General features: G+C 42.0%; 1 protein-coding gene across 1 annotated transcript in view; it reads left to right on the top strand.

Moving 5' to 3' along the window:
- Positions 1-24874, top strand: part of LOC129823310 (cyclic nucleotide-gated cation channel beta-3-like) — a 53376-nt gene extending 28502 nt beyond the window's left edge. The window contains exons 6-18 of the mRNA XM_055882237.1: positions 9094-9302; positions 9697-9747; positions 10018-10104; positions 10365-10429; positions 13514-13636; positions 13946-14087; positions 14352-14511; positions 14688-14785; positions 14908-14991; positions 22188-22306; positions 22709-22861; positions 23032-23182; positions 24532-24874. Coding sequence (XP_055738212.1) covers positions 9094-9302; positions 9697-9747; positions 10018-10104; positions 10365-10429; positions 13514-13636; positions 13946-14087; positions 14352-14511; positions 14688-14785; positions 14908-14991; positions 22188-22306; positions 22709-22861; positions 23032-23182; positions 24532-24564 — 1475 coding nt within the window. The 3' untranslated portion in view covers positions 24565-24874. The remainder of the gene's footprint in view (positions 1-9093; positions 9303-9696; positions 9748-10017; positions 10105-10364; positions 10430-13513; positions 13637-13945; positions 14088-14351; positions 14512-14687; positions 14786-14907; positions 14992-22187; positions 22307-22708; positions 22862-23031; positions 23183-24531) is intronic.
- Positions 24875-24919: the final 45 nt, after the last annotated feature.

Below are 24919 nucleotides of genomic sequence, written 5' to 3'. Positions count from 1 at the left end.
TACACTACAGCTACACACTACACTACAGCTACATACCACACTACACTACAGCTACACACTACAGCTACATACCACACAGCTCTACAGCTACACACTACACTACAGCTACACACTACACTTTAGCTACACACTACACTATAGCTACACACTACACTACAGCTACACACCTCTACAGCTACACACTACAGCTACACACTACACTACAGCTACACACTACACTACAGCTCCACACTACACTACAGCTACACAATACACTATAGCTACACACTACACTACAGCTACACACTACACTACAGCTACACACTACACTACAGCTATACACTACACTATAGCTACACACTACACTATAGCTACACACTACACTACAGCTACACACTACACTATAGCTGCACACTACACTATAGCTACACACTACACTACAGCTACATACCACACTACAGCTACATACCACACTACACTACAGCTACACACTACAGCTACATACCACACAACTCTACAGCTGCACACTACACTATAGCTGCACACTACACTACAGCTACACACTACACTACAGCTACATACCACACAACTCTACAGCTACACACTACAGCTACATACCACACAGCTCTACAGCTACACACTACAGCTACATACCACACAACACTACAGCTACACACTACAGCTACATACCACACTACAGCTACATACCACACAACACTACAGCTACACACTACAGCTACATACCACACAGCTCTACAGCTGCACACTACACTATAGCTGCACACTACACTATAGCTGCACACTACACTATAGCTACACACTACACTATAGCTACACACTACACTATAGCTACACACTACACTACAGCTACACCCTACACTACAGCTACACCCTACACTATAGCTACACCCTACACTATAGCTACACACTACACTATAGCTACACACTACACTATAGCTACACACTACACTATAGCTACACACTACACTACAGCTACACACTACACTACAGCTACACACTACACTACAGCTACACCCTACAGCTACATACCACACAACTCTACAGCTACACACTACACTATAGCTACACACTACACTATAGCTACACACTACACTATAGCTACACACTACACTATAGCTACGCACTACACTACAGCTACACACTACAGCTACACACTACACTACAGCTACACACTACAGCTACATACCACACAACTCTACAGCTGCACACTACACTATAGTTACACACTACAGCTACACACTACACTATAGCTGCACACTACACTACAGCTGCACACTACAGCTACACACTACACTACAGCTACACACTACACTACAGCTACACACTACCCTATAGCTACACACTACACTACAGCTACACACTACACTATAGCTACACACTACACTACAGCTACACACTACAGCTACACACTACACTACAGCTACACACTACCCTACAGCTGCACACTACACTATAGCTACATACTACACTATAGCTACACACTACACTACAGCTACACACTACACAAAAGCTACACACTACAGCTACACACTACACTATAGCTACACACTACACTATAGCTACACACTACACTATAGCTACACACTACACTATAGCTACAAACTACACTACAGCTACACACTACAGCTACATACCACACAACTCTACAGCTGCACACTACACTATAGCTGCACACTACACTATAGCTACACACTACACTACAGCTGCACACTACACTATAGCTGCACACTACACTATAGCTACACACTACACTACAGCTACACACTACAGCTACACACTACAGCTACATACCACACAACTCTACAGCTGCACACTACACTTTAGCTGCACACTACACTATAGCTGCACACTACACTATAGTTGCATACCACACTACAGCTACATACCACACAGCGCTACAGCTGCACACTACACTATAGCTGCACACTACACTATAGCTACACACTACACTATAGCTACACACTACACTACAGCTACATACCACACAGCTCTACAGCTGCACACTACACTATAGCTGCACACTACACTATAGCTGCACACTACACTATAGCTGCACACTACACAATAGCTGCACACTACACTATAGCTGCACACTACACTATAGCTGCACACTACACTATAGCTGCACACTACACTATAGCTACACACTACACTATAGCTACACACTACACTATAGCTGCACACTACACTAAAGCTACACACCTCTACAGCTACACACTACACTACAGCTACACACTACACTATAGCTACACACTACACTACAGCTACACACCTCTACAGCTACACACTACACTACAGCTATACACTACACTACAGCTACACACTACAGCTACACACTACACTACAGCTACACACTACACTATAGCTACACACTACACTATAGCTACACACTACACTACAGCTGCACACTACACTACAGCTACATACCACACTACACTATAGCTGCACACTACACTATAGCTGCACACTACACTATAGCTGCACACTACACTACAGCTACACACTACACTATAGCTACACACTACACTACAGCTACACACTATAGCTACATACCACACTACACTACAGCTACACACTACACTATAGCTGCACACTACACTATAGCTGCACACTACACTATAGCTACACACTACACTATAGCTGCTCACTACACTATAGCTGCACACTACACTATAGCTGCACACTACACTATAGCTGCACACTACACTATAGCTGCACACTACACTATAGCTACACACCTCTACAGCTACACACTACACTACAGCTACACACTACACTATAGCTGCACACTACACTATAGCTACACACCTCTACAGCTACACACTACACTACAGCTACACACTACACTATAGCTACACACTACACTACAGCTACAAACTACACTACAGCTACACACCTCTACAGCTACACACTACACTACAGCTACACACTACAGCTACACACTACACTACAGCTACAAACTTCACTATAGCTACACACTACACTATAGCTACACACTACACTATAGCTACACACTACACTACATACCACACAACTCTACAGCTACACACTACACTACAGCTACACACTACAGCTACATACCACACTACACTACAGCTACACACTACACTACAGCTACACACTACACTATAGCTGCACACTACACTATAGCTACACACCTCTACAGCTACACACTACACTACAGCTACACACTACACTATAGCTACACACTACACTACAGCTACAAACTACACTACAGCTACACACCTCTACAGCTACACACTACACTACAGCTACACACTACAGCTACACACTACACTACAGCTACAAACTTCACTATAGCTACACACTACACTATAGCTACACACTACACTATAGCTACACACTACACTATAGCTACACACTACACTACATACCACACAACTCTACAGCTACACACTACACTACAGCTACACACTACAGCTACATACCACACTACACTACAGCTACACACTACACTACAGCTGCACACTACACTACAGCTGCACACTAAACTATAGCTACACACTACACTACAGCTACACACTACAGCTGCACACTACACTATAGCTGCACACTACACTATAGCTGCACACTACACTATAGCTGCACACTACACTACAGCTGCACACTACACTACAGCTACACACTTCAGCTACATCCCACACTACACTATAGCTACACACTACAGCTACATACCACACTACACTATAGCTGCACACTACACTATAGCTACACACTACACTACAGCTACACACTACACTATAGCTACACACTACACTTCAGCTACACACTACACTATAGCTACACTTCACTACACTACAGCTACACACTACACTACAGCTACACACTACACTACAGCTACATACCACACTACACTACAGCTACACACTACAGCTACATACCACACAGCTCTACAGCTACACACTACACTACAGCTACACACTACACTATAGCTACACACTACACTATAGCTACACACTACACTACAGCTACACACCTCTACAGCTACACACTACAGCTACACACTACACTACAGCTACACACTACACTACAGCTACACACTACACTACAGCTACATACCACACTACACTATAGCTGCACACTACACTATAGCTGCACACTACACTACAGCTACACACTACACTATAGCTGCACACTACACTACAGCTACACACTACAGCTACATACCACACTACACTACAGCTACACACTACAGCTACATACCACACTACACTACAGCTACACACTACAGCTGCACACTACACTACAGCTGCACACTAAACTATAGCTACACACTACACTACAGCTACACACTACAGCTGCACACTACACTATAGCTGCACACTACACTATAGCTGCACACTACACTATAGCTGCACACTACACTACAGCTGCACACTACACTACAGCTACACACTTCAGCTACATCCCACACTACACTATAGCTACACACTACAGCTACATACCACACTACACTATAGCTGCACACTACACTATAGCTACACACTACACTACAGCTACACACTACACTATAGCTACACACTACACTACAGCTACACACTACACTATAGCTACACTTCACTACACTACAGCTACACACTACACTACAGCTACACACTACACTACAGCTACATACCACACTACACTACAGCTACACACTACAGCTACATACCACACAGCTCTACAGCTACACACTACACTACAGCTACACACTACACTATAGCTACACACTACACTATAGCTACACACTACACTACAGCTACACACCTCTACAGCTACACACTACAGCTACACACTACACTACAGCTACACACTACACTACAGCTACACACTACACTACAGCTACATACCACACTACACTATAGCTGCACACTACACTATAGCTGCACACTACACTACAGCTACACACTACACTATAGCTGCACACTACACTACAGCTACACACTACAGCTACATACCACACTACACTACAGCTACACACTACAGCTACATACCAAACTACACTACAGCTACACACTACACTACAGCTACACACTACACTACAGCTACACACTACACTACAGCTACATACCACACTACACTATAGCTGCACACTACACTATAGCTGCACACTACACTATAGCTACACACTACACTACAGCTACACACTACACTATAGCTACACACTACACTACAGCTACACACGACAGCTACATACCACACTACACTACAGCTACACACTACACTATAGCTGCACACTACACTATAGCTGCACACTACACTATAGCTGCACACTACACTATAGCTACACACCTCTACAGCTACACACTACACTACAGCTACACACTACACTATAGCTGCACACTACACTATAGCTACACACCTCTACAGCTACACACTACACTACAGCTACACACTACACTATAGCTACACACTACACTACAGCTACACACTACACTACAGCTACACACCTCTACAGCTACACACTACACTACAGCTACACACTACAGCTACACACTACACTACAGCTACACACTTCACTATAGCTACACACTACACTATAGCTACACACTACACTACAGCTACATACCACACTACACTACAGCTACACACTACACTACAGCTGCACACTACACTATAGCTGCACACTACACTACAGCTACACACTACACTACAGCTACATACCACACTACACTACAGCTACACACTACACTACAGCTGCACACTACACTATAGCTGCACACTACACTATAGCTGCACACTACACTACAGCTACACACTACAGCTGCACACTACACTATAGCTGCACACTACAATATAGCTGCACACTACACTACAGCTGCACACTACACTACAGCTACACACTGCAGCTACATCCCACACTACACTATAGCTACACACTACAGCTACATACCACACTACACTATAGCTGCACACTACACTATAGCTACACACTACACTACAGCTACACACTACACTATAGCTACACTTCACTACACTACAGCTACACACTACACTACAGCTACACACTAAACTACAGCTACACACTACACTACAGCTGCACACTACACTATAGCTGCACACTACACTATAGCTGCACACTACACTACAGCTACACACTACAGCTGCACACTACACTATAGCTGCACACTACAATATAGCTGCACACTACACTACAGCTGCACACTACACTACAGCTACACACTGCAGCTACATCCCACACTACACTATAGCTACACACTACAGCTACATACCACACTACACTATAGCTGCACACTACACTATAGCTACACACTACACTACAGCTACACACTACACTATAGCTACACTTCACTACACTACAGCTACACACTACACTACAGCTACACACTAAACTACAGCTACATACCACACTACACTACAGCTACACACTACAGCTACATACCACACAGCTTTACAGCTACACACTACACTATAGCTACACACTAAACTATAGCTACACACTACACTACAGCTACACACCTCTACAGCTACACACCTCTACAGCTACACACTACAGCTACACACTACACTACAGCTACACACTAAACTACAGCTACACACTACACTACAGCTACATACCACACTACACTATAGCTGCACACTACACTATAGCTGCACACTACACTATAGCTACACACTACACTACAGCTACACACTACACTATAGCTACACACTACACTATAGCTACACACTACAGCTACATACCACACTACACTACAGCTGCACACTACACTACAGCTACACACTACACTATAGCTATACACTACACTACAGCTACACACTACACTATAGCTACACACTACACTACAGCTACCCACTACAGCTACATACCACACTACACTATAGCTGCACACTACACTATAGCTGCACACTACAGCTACATACCACACTACACTACAGCTGCACACTACACTACAGCTACACACTACACTATAGCTATACACTACACTACAGCTACACACTACACTATAGCTACACACTACACTACAGCTACCCACTACAGCTACATACCACACTACACTATAGCTGCACACTACACTATAGCTGCACACTACACTATAGCTACACACTACACTATAGCTGCACACTACACTACAGCTGCACACTACACTACAGCTACACACTACACTACAGCTACACACTACAGCTGCACACTACACTATAGCTACACACTACAGCTACACACTACAGCTACATACCACACAACTCTACAGCTGCACACTACACTATAGCTGCACACTACACTACAGCTACACACTACAGCTACACACTACAGCTACACACTACAGCTACATACCACACAACACTACAGCTGCACACTACACTATAGCTGCACACTACACTATAGCTACACACTACAGCTACACACTACAGCTACACACTACAGCTACATACCACACTACAGCTGCACACTACACTATAGCTACACACTACACTATAGCTACACACTACACTATAGCTGCACACTACACTATAGCTACACACTACACTATAGCTACACACTACACTACAGCTACATACCACACAGCTCTACAGCTGCACACTACACTATAGCTACACACTACACTATAGCTACACACTACACTATAGCTGCACACTACACTATAGCTGCACACTACACTATAGCTGCACACTACACTATACCTGCACACTACACTATAGCTGCACACTACACTATAGCTGCACACTACACTATAGCTACACACTACACTATAGCTGCACACTACACTATAGCTACACTTCACTACACTACAGCTACACACTACACTATAGCTGCACACTACACTATAGCTACACACTACACTACAGCTGCACACTACACTATAGCTGCACACTACACTATAGCTGCACACTACACTATAGCTACACACTACACTATAGCTACAAACTACACTACAGCTACATACCACACAGCTCTACAGTTGCACACTACACTATAGCTACACACTACACTATAGCTGCACACTACTCTATAGCTGCACACTACACTATAGCTGCACACTACACTACAGCTGCACACTACACTACAGCTACACACTACACTACAGCTACACACTACACTATAGCTGCACACTACACTATAGCTACACACTACACTACAGCTACACACTACACTGTAGCTGCACACTACACTGTAGCTGCACACTACACTACAGCTGCACACTACACTACAGCTGCACACTACACTACAGCTACACACTACAGCTACACACCTCTACAGCTGCACACTACACTACAGCTACACACTACACTATAGCTACACACTACAGCTACATACCACACTACACTATAGCTGCACACTACACTATAGCTACACACTACACTATAGCTACACACTACACTATAGCTACACACTACACTATAGCTACACACTACACTACAGCTACACTTCACTACAGCTACACACCACAGCTACACACTGCACTACAGTTACACACTACAGCTACACATTACACCTACATGCTACACTAAAGTTACACACTACACTTCCACACTACAGCTACACACTACACTTACACTACACTAATGTTACACACTACACTACAGTTACTCTCTACTATTACAGCTACACACAGCTACACACTACACACCACTACAGCTGTGCCCTGCAGCTACACACTAAAGCTGCACAATACACTACAGCTACACACTACACTACAGTTACACACTACACTACAGCGACACACTACACTACAGCTGCAGACTACATTTACACACTACAGCTGCACACTACACTACAGCTACACACTACACACTACATTTACACACTAAAGCTGCACACTACACTACAGCTACACACTACAGTTACACACTACAGTTACACACTACAGCTACACACTACACACTACAGTTACACTCTACAGTTACTCACTACAGTTAAACAATACACTACACTACAATTACACACAACACTACAGTAGTACACTACAGCTGCACACTATGCTACAGCTACACACTACACTACAGCTACACTACAGCTACACACTACACTACAGGAGGAGGTATGGACTACACAGTAGTTTCGGCTTCTTTAACATTTGTTCATTCATTTTCTTTCTCTGTATCTGTCTTTCTCTCTCTTTCTTTCTCTAGATCGCAAGTATATTACTTGGATAACACTTGTAAGTTTGGCATTCAACTACAACGCTTGGTTTACACCGGTTCGTTTGGTCTTCCCCATCCACACTCCAGTGACCGTTCCTTTCTGGATATTTGCTGACATTCTTGCTGACAGTGTCAACGTCATAGATATCGTTCTCTGGCAACCCCGACTGCAGTTTGTGAAAGGAGGAGACATTATTGTAAGGCATTCTAAATCTCACTAGAGAAAGATGAAGGTCTTGATACTGCGTGTGTGTGTGTTAGAGTGGAGGCCGCTGAGGAGAGAACGGCTCATAATAATGTCTGGAATGCAGTACGATGGAATGGAGTGAATGGAATGGTATCAAACTCATGAGAACCATGTTTTTTTATACCATTCAATGTATTCCATTCCAGCCATTATCATGAGACATTCTCCAATCAGCGGCATCCGCTGGTGTGTTTGTGTGTGTTCGTACATGCAAGTTTGTGTATGTGCAAGTGCGCATGCATATGCTTTGTATGTACTTCTAACATATATTATATTATTAGGCAACAATTCCACCATAATGTAGAGAAACATGCAGGTTAATAAGACTTCGTGTTATATTTCAGAAAGACCGGACTGTGACGAAGCTACATTATCGAGAGATTTCGAGGTTTAATGTGAGCTCTTATTTCAGCATTTCTCACACTTTCACCTTGTGTACACCCATAAACCTTGTTGATGGTATTCACTCTGCGTACATTATACTATACAGAGATACACACAGTGCACCATTGTTCATTCCACTTCGAGGCATAATTCAAGTAACATATCACACATATTGATGTAGAAATATCAAGACCATGTACTGTACTGTAGATATGTTGTACTTGTTTCAAGTTGAGTATATTATTTCCACCTAACATTGTATTTTCTTTCTGTTGGGGCAGTTGGATATGATCAGCATCATCCCATTCGAACTGCTCGGTATCCCGTTTGGATTCTCTGCTTTATACAGACTCAACCGTCTACTGAGGGTAGACACTGCAGTTATCTTTATCCCCAAACATGATATGTTTCGTTCTTCATCTTCTATTAAATTGCTATAGATTACATTAGACTAGAGGGTGACATTAGGACATTAGATAGTGTTTGGGGAACAACATGCATGCACATCTATGAAGCTTTGACGTATGCTGACTCTCAGTTTGAAAAAATAATGATGGATATCTGATGATAGATGCAATTTGTTTCCTTTTGTTCTCTCATGACAGTTTTTCTGGCTTTCGTTTCACAGATAGACATGTTTTTCGAGTTCAGCGATCGGCTTGAGAGTATCATGGCCAAGGCTTACATCTGGAGGTATTCCCATCAAACAGACACAGTCACATCCAAAATTACTGGCACCCTTGATAAAGAATACTGTATAAAATATTTTATGAATATACTGAGGTATATTGTATGCAAAAAAAAGGGAAATATATATTATTTTATCATAATACAATTGCTCGGGGGAAAATAAAAGATAGGTGTCAAAATTATTGAAACTTTGCAAGGATAACGGCACTTAACCTTTTTCTATAATGTTTTATGATATTGAAGAACACATTGGGAGGGATTTTAGATCATTCCTCAATACAGCATCTTTACAGATGCTTTGTATCCTTCGGTGTACGCTTATGGACTGCCCTCTTCAATTCAAACCACAGGTTTAGGGTTCAAGTCCGGAGACTGAGATGGACTATGCAAAATGTTGATTTTGTGGTCAATTAACCATTTTGTATATTTTGATGTGTGGTTGTGGTCATTGTCTTGCTGGAAAATCCACTTGTGACCAAATTTCAGCCTCCTGGCAGAGACAACCATGTTTTTTTGGCTAAAATGTCCTTGTACTTGGTAGAGTTCATGATGCTGTTGACCTTAACAAGGGCCCCAGGACCAGTAGAAGCAAAGCAGCCCCATAACATAAATGATCCACCACCATGTTTACAGTAAGTATGAGGTTATTTTCTGCATATGCATCCTTCTATTGAGGCCAAACCCACCACTGGTATGCATCGTCTGACCACAGCACCCGGTTCCAATCTAAGTGCCAATGGTGTTTAACAAACTTCAGGCGTTTACATTTGTTGGTTTCTCTCAGTAAAGGCTTTGTCATGGCAACCCCTATTGGTATGGAGGTGGCATCTAACTGTAGATTTGGACCCAAGATACGTTCTGTAGTTCTGTAATTCTCCAACTCCTTTCCTTGGACATGAGTGGGGAGAAGGTACACTTGGGTCAAGTTTACCATTGTTCCAGTAGTATTAAACTTCTTAATTGTTGCCCTAATAGTGTAAGTGGTATATTTCGTTTTCAGTGGGTTTTTTGTACCCATTTGGCTGATTATTGGAAGTCAACAACTAGTTGTCTCTTTTCATTTGTGAGTTCTTTGCTCATGGTAATGACAAATTGGTTTTACATACACATTAACTCGTTTTTATACTCCAGTGAAACAGGTAACCATGAAAGTCCACAATACAGTTCCTTAAATTGAGATTAATAAAATAAAAAAAATTGAATGTTAATGCAGATTACATTTTGTTTGATTTTATTTGGAAGAATCGTTAGGGGTGCCAATCCTTTTTTGTTTGTTTGTGACCAACTTTTGACTCAGTTTTGTCATTTTATTTTTCAGAGAGGTTGCAGGTACAAAAAGAATGAAATAAATGCATACAAAGATAACCCATAACCCACTGTCCCCATGCTTCCCACCCCGCCTACCTGGTTTAGGGGACACAGTGAACAGTAAGGAGTTGCGGTCAATTTCATCATAAAATGTTTAGTTGGTTTTAAATACAGTCTGTGAACAAACTTAAAATGTATAAATTGTTGGTTCGGATTACAGGATGCCAAAGTCATATTTTTCCATATTCTGTTCCAGTTAAAGGGTGGTTCAGAATCAATTAGATCTGTGGACCATACTTTTTGCATGGCTAGCTCAGAATATGAGCTTTCCAAAAGTTGTTTATATATTATAGAGATCGGACCTTTCAGGAGCACAGATAATTTATTTATAAATCCCATCATTGGATGTTCCTCGTAGTTGCGTTTCCCAAGGGACCCCATAGGCCAATATAGCTGACCTAACTTGTAAATATATACTGATCAAAAATATTAGCGGGCCATGTAAAGTGTTGAGCCTATGTTTCATGAACTGAAATAAAATATCCCAGAAATATTCCATACACACAAAAAGCTTATTTCTCAAAAATGTTGTGTACACATTTGTTTACATCACTGTTAGTGAGCATTTCTCCTTTGCCAAGATCATCCATCCACCTGACAGGTGTGGCATATCAAGAAGCTGACTAAACAGCATGATGATTACACTGCTGGGGACAGTAAAAGGACACTAAAATGTGCAGTTTTCTAAAACACAATGCCACAGATGTCTAAAATTTAGGAGGGAGGGTGCAATTGGCCTGATGACTGCAGGAGTGTCCACCAGAGCTGTTGCCGGAGAATTTAATATTAATTTCCATAACCCTCCAACGTTGTTTTAGAGACTTAGCAGTACGTCAAACCGGCCTCACAACCGCAGACCACTTGTAACCATGCCAGCCCAGGACTTCCACATCCAGCAGCTTCACCTGCGGGATCATCTGAGACCAGCTACCCGGACAGCTAATGAAACTGAGTAGTATTTCTGTCTGTAATAAAGCCCTTTTGTGGGGAAAAACTAATTCTGACTGGCTGGGCCTGGTTTCCCAGTGGGTGAGCCTGGCTCTCAAGTGGCAGGCCTATATAAAAAGGAGTTACCCAGTAATGTGTATGTATCTTTCAAATCTTTGAATATTCTCAAACCGTTACTGTCCATGAAATTGGTAAGGGTACGGATTCCACATTTGGAACAATGGGGGGGGGGGGGGATGCAAAGGACCGCCCTCCAGATTGCAAGCCATTATTGGGAAATATTGGAGTATGGGCATGCCATTTTGATTTCCAGTTACATTGCTTTAAAATGTGGCACCAAATGGAAATTGTGTGAGCAGTAATAGGACCAAAGTGTAGTTTACATTCTTAAGGGATATATCAGTGAAGACCACCTGTTCCAGGGCAATAGGAGACACCAGGGGGCGGAATAATCATTTCTAAACCAATTCAGGATGGGGTAAAATGCTAACGTCTGGAAATACAATTTAAAGTTTGGTACGGATATTATATATATATAATATATATATTCCTTTTCCTTGACATCTTTATCAAGGGTGCGAATAATTTCGGATGTGACTTTTTTCAAATCTATAAAATGGAAGTGTCTGCTATGTGGCATAGTGATGAATGATGGTAATACATTATGAAGATGATACAGGATGAATGGAGGATGCTAGAATACTGTAGCTTTAGCAGAGCCGCAACAGAAAACCATTATCTAAGACTTCTTCTTCCCTGCCGTTTATTCAGAGTTGGTCGCACTACTGGCTACTTGCTGTACATGCTCCATCTCAATGCCTGTTTCTACTACGTGGCGTCAGTGTACCTTGGCATCGGCACCTCCAAATGGGTCTACGATGGAGAGGGAACTGCGTACGTATATTATTGTGTAGAGTATATAGGGTTTCAGAATTGGCAGGTTTTCCAGAAATCCTGTTAGGAGGACTCCAGCTGTCCTGCTTATTCCAACTGGGACTTCTGGTAAAACCTGGGAATTTTGAGGAAATTAACAGAATTTTGCATCATGAGGAGTAAAATGTTCTATACTTCCAATATAGTCTCTTGTCTCCGAGACTTCTGTTACAGTTTAACAGTTTCTCAATTTGTAGTTTTCCCTAAACCAGTGTCTCCATTGCCTTCACTGTGGATTAGGGGTGTGAGTAACCGTCTTCCTTCCTACAGGTACCTGCGTTGTTATTACTTCGCTGTTCGTAGTCTGATCAACATCGGGGGTCTTCCTGAGCCTGGCACTGTGTTTGAGATCTGTTTCCAGATGACCAACTTCTTCACTGGTGTCTTTGTGTTCTCCAGTTTGATTGGACAGGTACAGTATCACTATTCTAAAGACATGCAGAATGCACTCCAGGCAAGAGGCAGCCATCCTCTTGTGACAAGTATGATTGTGGTAAATTCCATTTCAATTCAGGAAGTCAACTGACATTGCAAATCAAATTTCTTTTTTCTTTCAAATGAGGAAATGGACTAAAATGTAATTCTGGAATTGATAGATTGAAATGGAATTGACCCCAACACTGGTTTGTTGTGTGGTCCTGGATTGAAAGTATTTTATTTGTTTCTTCTGGTACAGATGAGAGATGTCATCGGGGCTGCCACGCAGGGCCAGACATATTTCCGGGCCTCCATGGACGGCTGTGTGGAATACATGAACACTTTCACCATCCCCGACTTGGTGCAGAACAGAGTACGCACCTGGTACAACTACACCTGGGACGCCCAGGGAATGCTGGGTAAGCAATAAATAATAGTGGGGAATAAATTAATCTTGACTCCATGCTGTCATAATTGTGCTGTAAATAATGTTAAAATGTCATTTTATGGCAAATCGTCAACTAACATGGTGTACATTTGCTCTGTAGTAATGTCTTGAAAAAAATGTTTCTTCCTCTTACATCTCTCTCTCCAGACGAGTCTATACTGCTGGAGCAGATGCCTCTTGTAATGAGAACAGCCATTGGTGTGGATGTAAACTTTGCCACCTTCGATAAAATTGCTCTTTTTCAGGTAAATATAGGTCAAAATGAACTTGTCATTATGCCAACAGGCAACTAACAGCCCACCTGCATCACCCTCTGAATGTTGGCTAAATGTTATCTGACTGTTTTCTCGATGTCTTTATTCCCAAGGGCTGTGATAAGCAGATGTTGGTAGACATGTTGCTGAGGCTCAAGTCTATTATATATCTACCTGGGGACTTTGTGGTGAAGAAGGTGAGTGTATGGGATTGTCACTGTTGCATAATATAGTCAATATGTATTTTCTTCATATACACTTGGATCACAGGAGGTTGGTGGCATGTTAATTGGGGAGGACGGGCTCATGGTAATGGCTGGAGCGGAATAGGTGGAATGGTATGAAATACATCAAACACATGGTTTCCAGGTGCTCGATGCCATTCCATTCGCTCTGTTCCAACCATTATTATGAGCCGTTCTCCACTCAGCAGCCTCCACTGACTTGGATTTTAGTCTTTTTCAAAACAATACAGCAAAAAGCAACAGAAACAATGAAACTGAAGAATAAATAAAAGCAAACAGAAGATGCCATCCAATACGTACTGAATAATATATAAAGTAAGTATACAGAGTTGTTTTGTTAACAAGATATTAGTTAATCAGGTCTTCCTGGTTTGTGAATATCCATTTGTCCCAGTTACTTTCAAATACAGGTTTTTGGAGTCTTAAAGCATATGTCAAGCTTTCCATATTAAAGATTTCTTGGATTATACTTTGCCATTCTTAACATTTTGGGCTTCTACTTTATACCAGTTCCTGGTAATGGCTTTTCTACTTGCAGCAAGGATAACTTTTATCAGGTATCTGTCCATCACATTCTCTGGAACATTACCAAGGTACATTACAGTTCTAGGGACTTCATATACTAGGACATCTTTTAACACCGAACATACATAATCCCAAAACAATGACATCTTCTGACATTCCCCAAAACAATGGGTGTGGTTGGCATCCACATGGTCCCACAGCCGCCAGCTTGGCTGTTGTATACCTAGCTGTTGACTTTTGATTCTAGGAGTGACAAAAAACCTGCTAATATTTTTCCAACAAAACTCTCTCCATGTTCTTGAGTTTGTAGAAGTACGTTGAGTACTGCATATATTGTCCCAGTCTTCCTCTGAGATGTCTATATTCAGTTCCTTTTCCCAATTTTAATTTTACTATATGCATTTCAAATCACATGGTTAATCATATTTGGTTTGCTATTGAAGAATACATTTCTCTATTTTTCAAAATAGTCCCTTAACTAAGTATCTGAAGAAATCCTGGTTTTCCATGCCATATTCCTCTACCTAAGAGAACCTAAGAGTTCTCCATCTTCTACAATGTTACATTACATGTTGTAATGCCTCTCAGGCCATTCCTTATTTTTTAAATCATAAATAGCTGGTTTAAATTTTGGATCAAAACGCAAACCATTTCAACATTCCTGTTAATGTCCCAAATGTGTCTTTATCCCCAGCTACAGACTGGATTGGGCGACCTTGAACGGCAGCCTCAATATCTTTCCATATAGCACTGTGTTGTGAGTCACACCAACACACTATTGGCCTAAATTGTGCAGCTAAGTAATATTCCCTAAGATTAGGTAGTGCCCTCCCCCTTTGTCTTTAGGGAGCTGAAGAGTCTAATATCTAATCCTTGGTTACTTTTAAATGAACTGTGATATTAATTGTTTCAGGGGGACCGCAACTGATAGAGACTGGAATAGGTAAAGCAATCTGGGGAAAATATTAATTTAACTGTCTCTATTATAGAGCTGAAATCTAAATGAAGGGACCATCTTTCTACTGTATATTTTTAGGAATATTTAGGATAATTGGTTTATAATTTGTTATATACACTGAGTGTACAAAACATTATGAACACCTGCTCCTTTCATTACATAGACTGACCAGGTGAAAGCTATGATCCCTTATTGTCACTTGTTCAATCCATTTCAATAAGTGTAGATGAAGGGGAGGAAGGATTTCTAAGCCTTGAGACAATTGAGACATTGTGTACGTGTGCCATTCAGAGGGTGAATGGGCAAGCCAAAATATTTTAATTCCTTTGAACAGGGTATGGTGGTTGTGCCAGGCAAACCCATTTGTGTCAAGAACTGCAACGCTGCAGGGTTTTTCACACTCAACAGTTCCCAGTGTGTATCAACAATAGTCCACCACCAAAGGACATCCAGCCAACTTGACACAACCGTGGGAAGCATTGGAGTCAGAGTTGTGGACTTGAGTCACATGACTTGGAATCGAGTCACAAATTTGATGACTTGAGACTCGACTTGATATAAAATAACTTGAGACTTGACGTCTCAAGACTCGGGACTCAACTTTGACTTGAGATTGATAATTTGAACTGGCCAGGTTTTGACACTCATTTTGTGGCACAGAGTCTACGTGGATTACTCTACACGCAGCCAGAGAGAGTAGCCGCAGCAGCATCGCCCTTGCAACAGATTGGCCAGTGAAACGTACACTCGGCACTGATTGTTCCAGCAAACTGTCAATCAAAACAGGAAGGGTGGTGAGCTAGCGAACAGAGATTGCTGACTTGCTGTACAGCTATCGGATCAGGTGCCACGTCAACGTCAAATTATAGGAAGAGAGGATAGATAGATCCTTAAATGGTTTGGTGATCGAGAATATTAGCTGTTTACTTTGCAAGCTCATCAGCAAATGGGCAACAATTATTTATTTATTTATTTACCATGTAAGTTGACTGAGAACACGTTCTCATTTGCAGCAACGACCTGGGGAATAGTTACAGGGGAGAGGAGGGGGATGAATGAGCCAATTGTAAACTGGGGATTATTAGGTGACCATGATGGTTTGAGGGCCAGCTTGGGAATTTAGCCAGGACACCGGGGTTAACACCCCTACTCTTACGATAAGTGCCATGGGATCTTTAATGACCTCAGAGAGTCAGGACACCCGTTTAACGTCCCATCCGAAAGACGGCACCCTACACAGGGCAGTGTCCCCAATCACTGCCCTGGGGCATTGGGATATTTTTTAGACCAGAGGAAAGAGTGCCTCCTACTGGCCCTCCAACACCACTTCCAGCAGCATCTGGTCTCCCATCCAGGGACTGACCAGGACCAACCCTGCTTAGCTTCAGAAGCAAGCCAGTAGTGGTATGCAGGGTGGTATGCTGCTGGCAATTACTAGCATAGGCATACTGGTATTGTGGTATGTAACAATTGCTTGAAATAGATCATTTACTTATGAAGCTTGCATTTGGAATTTGTTTAAAATTAATTACACAACATGACCAAAAGTATGTGGACACCTGCTCGTCAAACATCTCATTCCAAAATCATAGGAACTAATATGGAGTTGGTCCCCCCTTGGCTGCTATAACTGCCTCCACTCTTCTGAGAAGGCTTTCCACTAGATGTTGGAACATTGCTGCGGGGACTTGCTTCCATTCAGCCACAAGAGCATTTGTAAGGTCAGGCACAGATTTTGGGCGATTAGGCAGTCAGCGTTCCAATTCATCCCAAAGGTGTTCGATGGGGTTGAGATCAAGGCTCTGTGCATGCCAGTCAAGTTCTTCCACACCGACCTCGACAATCCGTTTCTGTATGGACCTCGCTTTGAGCACAGGGGCATTGTCATGCTGAAACTATAAAGGGCCTTCCCCAAACTGTTGCCACAAAGTTGGAAGCACAGAATTGTCTAGAATGTCATTGTATGCTGTAGTGTTAAGATTTCCCCCATGCCCGAACCATGAAAAACAGCCCCAGACCATTATTCCTCCTCCACCAAACTTTACTGTTGGCACTATGCATTCGTTCTCCTGGCATCTGCCAAACACAGATTAGTCAGTCAGACTGCCAGATGGTGAAGTGTGATTCATCACTCCAGAGATCACGTTTCCACTGCTCCAGAGTCCAATGGTGGCAAGCTTTACACCACTCCAGCCTATGCTTGGCATTGCGCATGCTGACCTTAGGCTTGTGTGCGGCTGCTCGGCCATGGAAACCCATTTCATGACGCTCCTGACAAACAGTTCATGTGCTGACGTTGCTTCCAGAGGCAGTTTAGAACTGGGTAGTGAATGTTGCAACCGAGGAAAGACGATTTTTACTCGCTATGCGCTTCAATACTCTGCAGTCCCGTTCTATGAGCTTGTGTGGCCTACCACTTTAAGGCTGAGCCATTGTTGCTCCTAGACTTTCCACTTCACAATAACAGCACTTACAGTTGCCCGGGGCAGCTCTAGCACGGCAGAAATTTGACAAACTGACTTGTTGGAAAGGTGGCATCCTATGACTGTGCCACATTGAAAGTCACTGAGCTCTTCAGTAAGGCTATTCTACTGCCAATGTTTGTCTATGGAGACTGCATGGCTTTGTGCTCGATTTTATGCAACGGTGTGGCTGAAAAAGCTCAATCCACTAATTTGAATGGGTGTCCACATACTTTTGTATATATAGTGTATTACTGTGGTGAAGACGTACCATAGGCGCGGCTCTTAACTTGCGCTCTCCAAACTACCGCCAGTGGAGTGCTTTTTTTTCTCTTGTTGAAATGCTTGCTCTCACTTTCACACATTTAAATGCATAGGCCGACCCCATGTGGTAAATCTATATTCCATCTCATACTACAATAACTGCTGGCGTTTCATCATTCCATCCCCGTACAGTTTATTGCAACACAGACATTTCTGTTTGATAGGCCTACGATACATTTTTATATAGCCAACCATTTCTTACCCTCAGTGGGCACAATGTTTATTCTGCACATGAATGTTCACAAGACTCACGAGGTAGAAGTTCTATTAAATTCAATGTTTGGTTTTCTTTGTTCATATTTCCCGGGTTATGTCAGAGTTCTGTGTCCTCTGTCATTCTGGTTGTGCGTAATAAGAGGGTGTAATAGGCTACGTGGCCTGCACTCCACACGTTGGAGTCGTTGAATAAGATAAAATGATTGTTTCATATATGCATGGTGTTGGAATATCATGAATAATCAGTGCTTGACTTGGGCAGTCCCTCATCAGAGCTGAGTACGGCCACCTCAAATGTTCTAGTGCTTGAGCTCCTGTTCCTCTTATAGAATATTAGCTCAAAATTATTGTAGAGCTCCTGAACCTAAATATAAACAGTACCTGCACCTATTTCAGCCCAAGTCAAGCCCTGATAATAATCATTTAATCTGATTAAGACTAATATACCAATGTAACAATGGATGTAGAAATGGCCTTTTACATTGCAGAACCAGTTTATTGGTTGTTATTGCCAATTGGGTAAATGTATGGTCCTGGGGTCCCTATTTTACAATTTACACCATTAAAATGTGTTATAGACAAAGTAATGAAAAGGGTTGTTTGGTAGACTCAATAAATTGACAAAAAGTCGTTGCATGTATCGATTTTTTTTGTTGAGGCTTGCTCTTAGAATGCATGACTTGGACTTGACTTGAGTCTAGACCCATTCTACTTGGGACTCGATTTTAGACTCAGACCTTGTGACTTGGAGTCAATATGGGCCAGCATCCCTGTGGAACGCTTTCGACACCGTGTCCATGCCCTTACGAATTGAGGCTGTTCTGATGGCATATTCTTCCAGAATGTTCATTAGTTTTGGGAAGCAAGTGTTAGGGTCAGTCAATTTTATGATCTTTTCCTCTGATGCTAATACCTTGTAAACCATAATTTTGCTTTATCGCTCTGCTCAATGTACAAGGCAATAACTCAGGTGAGGTGCAACATCCCTTACATGTGCCACGCTATAAAGTTATTTTGTCAGATGGCCATTCACTTTAATGACAAATGTTTTTTTTTTTTAAATATTGGATTGCGTCCTTTTTAAAGCCAAATCTCTCTAAAACTAGACATGAGTAAAATTTATGTTAAATGCCTTTTCTGCATCTAAATGGACCAATAGTGCTTTTCCTTAATCTGATTTATGATATGTAGTTGTCTTGGGTTTGACGGCCTCTAATAAACCCAGTTTGGTCCAACTCAATTTGATCCGACAAAGGTTTCAAGTCTCTTGGTAATAACCGAGGTGTATAGCTTATAGTCATAATTCAAAATCGAGATTGGCCTATAATTACTGATATGTTCTTTGTCTTTACCCTCTTTTGGTATGACAGTTATGATGGCTTCCTTCCATGAGGGAGGGGCTTCTTCCTTGCAATGAGGATAAAAGTCAATATGTAATTTCAGAGCATCCACAACGTCACCGTGTGGTTTTAAACTAAACTCAGCAAAAAAAGAAACATCCCTTTTTCAGGACCCTGTCTTTCACAAATAATTCATAAAAATCCAAATAACTTCACAGATCTTCATTGTAAAGAGTTTTAACACTGTTTCCCATGCTTGTTCAATGAACCATAAACAATTAATGAACATGCACCTGTGGAACGGTTGTTAAGACAATAACAGCTTTCAGATGGTAGGCAATTAATGTCACAGTTATGAAAACTAAGAACATTAGAGGCCTTTCTACTGACTCTGAAAAACACTAAAAGAAAGATGCCCAGGGTCCCTGCTCATCTGTGTGAACGTGCCTTAGGCATGCTGCAAGGAGGCATGAGGACTGCAGATGTGGCCAGGGCAATAAATTGCAATGTCCGTACTGAGACACCTAAGACAGCGAGACAGGACAGACAGCTGATCGTCCTCGCAGTGGCAGACCACGTGTAACAACACCTGCACAGGGTCGGTACATCCGGACATCACACCTGCGGGACAGGGTGGCAAGAACAACCCGAGTTACACAAGGAACGCACAATCACTCCATCAGTGCTCAGACTGTCCGTAATAGGCTGAGAGAGGCGGGACTGAGAGCTTGTAGGCCTGTTGTAAGGCAGGTCCTCACCAGACATCACCGGCAACAATGTCGCCTATGGGCACAAACCCACCGTCGCTGGACCAGACAGGACTGGCAAAAAGTGCTCTTCACTGACGAGTTACGGTTTTGTCTCACCAGTGGTGATGGTCGGATTTGCGTTTATCGTTGAAGGTATGAGCGTTACACCGAGGCCTGTACTCTGGAGCGGGATCGATTTGGACTTGGAGGGTCCGTCTTAGTCTATACTTGCAGGTGCCTTGGTGGAAGAGTGGGGTAACATCTCACAGCAAGAACTGGCAAATAAGATGCAGTCCATGAGGAGATGCACTGCAGTACTTAATGCAGCTGGTGGCCACACCAAATACTGACTGTTACTTTGGATTTTGACCCCCACTTATGTTCAGGGACACATTATTCAATTTCTGTGGAACTTGTTCAGCTTATGTCTCAGTTGTGAATCGTGTTATGTTCATACAAATATTTACACAAGTTTGCTGAAAATAAATGCAGTTGACAGTGAGAGGAATTTTTATTTTTTTTGCAGAGTTTACATTTTCCAATCTGTGTTCTGTTTGATCGTTGTCTTCTATAGGGTGACATTGGTAAAGAGATGTACATCATAAAGGGTGGAGAGGTGCAGGTGGTTGGTGGACCAGATAACTCCATTGTGTTTGTGACGCTAAAGGCCGGCTGTGTGTTTGGAGAAATCAGGTATTATCATTATATCATTGCACTACAATATTCCAATGTAATAATATTAACCTCCAGTAGAAGAGCTTCTCACTAGGCAAAGACTGGTTGAATCAAAGTTGTTTCCACGTCATTTCAAACCAAAGAATCTATGTGATTGACCTTGAATCAACGTGGAAAACTGATTATATTTTAAAGAAGTCAATGTAAGTTAATTCATTTTTTCCCACACAACTTATCCTAAATCCAATGACATTTTTTCTTATTCGGCAAATTCACATTAGTTGACAATACAAACAAATATAAATCAAAAGCAGATGTTGAACTGTTGTCTGTGCCCAGTGGGTTACTATTACAGATGAATTTCTAAGTGTGAGTGTTGGTCGAGGATCTTCAGCGTTCTGAATCGGTGCTCTTCCTCAGTCTGCTACAGTCTGCCAAAGATGGCGGGAACAGAAGGACAGCTAACGTAAAAGCTCATGGCTTCGTCAACCTTTTTGTCCTGGATAAGAAAGACCTGGTTGACATCTTGGTCCACTACCCAAATTCCCAGAGAGTGCTGGCCAAGAAAGGAAGGTATGCTCTTTGTGTGAGCTAGCTAATGTATGAGACCTATACTAAGAATGAGCAAAGTTAGACTTGCCAGAATTAAATCAAGTTGTGTGTGTTTTTAATCAACCGCTCTGCAAGATTGTGATCGTTGTGTGTCACTGAGATTATTGACTGTTGCGAGTCTGCTCTGAAAGGAAACTGATGAAGGCGAAGGGTCCAGCTGGTGCTAAGGGTGAGGTTGACAAGACGAAAGGAATGGCGCTGTTCGGACCCAAACCCCCCACTCCTAAAATGGCACGCATCTTCGGAGGCTTTGGCAAAGGAGGCTTCTTGGAGAAACTCAAGGTACAGTTCAGCTACAGCTCCCTTTACATTATTATTACGCACTACGACAGAGCACCCACATTACACATGGCAAAGCACCCACTGACAAGATATAGCTCTTGACATTGCAGCATGTCCATGTTGTCAACCAGACTGTGTTCAATATTGAGTTGAGCACTGTTACCGGGATACAGTTCGGTGAAAAAGTATTAGCCCCTTTCTAATTTTCTTTTGCATATTTTTGATATTGAATGTTATCAGACCTTCAACTAAAACCTAATATTAGATAAAGGAAACCTGAGTGAACAAATAACAGTTGTTGATCAGTCTCTCACGTTGTTGTGGAGGAATTCTGACACACTCTTCCATGTAGAATTGCTTTAATTCAGCGACATGTGGGTTTTCAAGCATAATGTCCTGCCACAACATCTAAATTTGGATTAGGTCTGGACTTCGACTAGGCCATTCCAAAACTTCAAATTTGTTGCTTTTTAACTATTTTCATGAGACTTGATTATTTTCAGCTCATACTGATGGCCTGACATTCTCCTGTAGAATTATCTGATACAGAGCAGAATTCATGGTTCCTTCTATTAGGCAAGTCGTCCAGGTCCTGAGGCAACGAAGCATCCCCAAACTATCACACAATACCACCATGCCTGACCGTTGGTATAAAAGGTTCTTACTGTGGAATGCAGTGTTTGGTTTTCGCCAGGCATAATGGGACCAATCCGTCTGTGAGCTGAAGCGCAGCTGGGTCATGCAGCAAGACAATGATCCAAAACACACAATCAAGTCTACATGAAAATGGCTAAAAACCAACAAATTTGAAGTTTTGGAATGGCCTAGTCAAAGTCCAGACCTAATCCCAATTGAGATGTTGTGACAGGACTTGAAACAAGCGGTTCATGCTTGAAAAACCACATGTCGCTGAGTTAAAGCAGTTCTGCATGCAAGATTGGGCCAAAATTCCTCCACAGCGATGTGAGAAACTGATCAACAACTACAGGAAGCGTTTGGTTGCAGTGATAGCAGATAAAGGTGGCACAACCAGATATTGAGCGCAAGGGGGCAATTACTTTTTCACACAGGGGAATTGGGTGATGCCTAACTTTGTTAGGAAATAGGTATCCATTTTCTTATTTGTAAACTCCGATTCCCTTTAATATTAGGTTTTGGTTGAAGATCTGATAACATCCAGTATAAAAAAAAGAAATCAGAAAGGGAACAAATACTTTTTCACGGCACTGTAGATGCTATCTGGCTTAGGTGATCAACCCTTAAATCTCATACAGTATTTGATTTATAAGGATAAAGGCTACCTACAGTAGAAATATCTATGAGGTTCATGTTTTCTTCTTTCTTTCCAGGCTGCACAAGCGAAGGAGCAGCAGGGGAAGTAAAAAAAAAGAAGAAAAAAAGTAGAGGGTGAGACATCTGATCCTTTACTTGGATCCGCCATCTTCGTTTATATTCCTCTACTGTGCTGGAGTGTATTCATTAGTGCACACCATAGCAAAACGTTTAGCAACATGTTAGAAGTATTTTTGTTTGTTGATTGAACCCAGAACCAAATTTTGCGTGCGTTGTTGACAATTTATTATGCTTTGATTAGTGAGTGAGTGAGTTCTGATCTCGGAGCTGTTAGCCAATATGATGGAGAATACCAGCATGTTAAACTTTGTACACTGTAAATAGTACTTTTCATAAAACTATTAAAATGTTTACTACAACTGCAGTGTCTTGCCATCTTTTTCA

This window comes from Salvelinus fontinalis, chromosome 25 (assembly GCF_029448725.1).
Source record: "Salvelinus fontinalis isolate EN_2023a chromosome 25, ASM2944872v1, whole genome shotgun sequence".
Classification (NCBI taxonomy): Eukaryota; Metazoa; Chordata; class Actinopteri; order Salmoniformes; family Salmonidae; genus Salvelinus; species Salvelinus fontinalis.
This window is presented reverse-complemented; position numbering and strand designations above follow the sequence as displayed.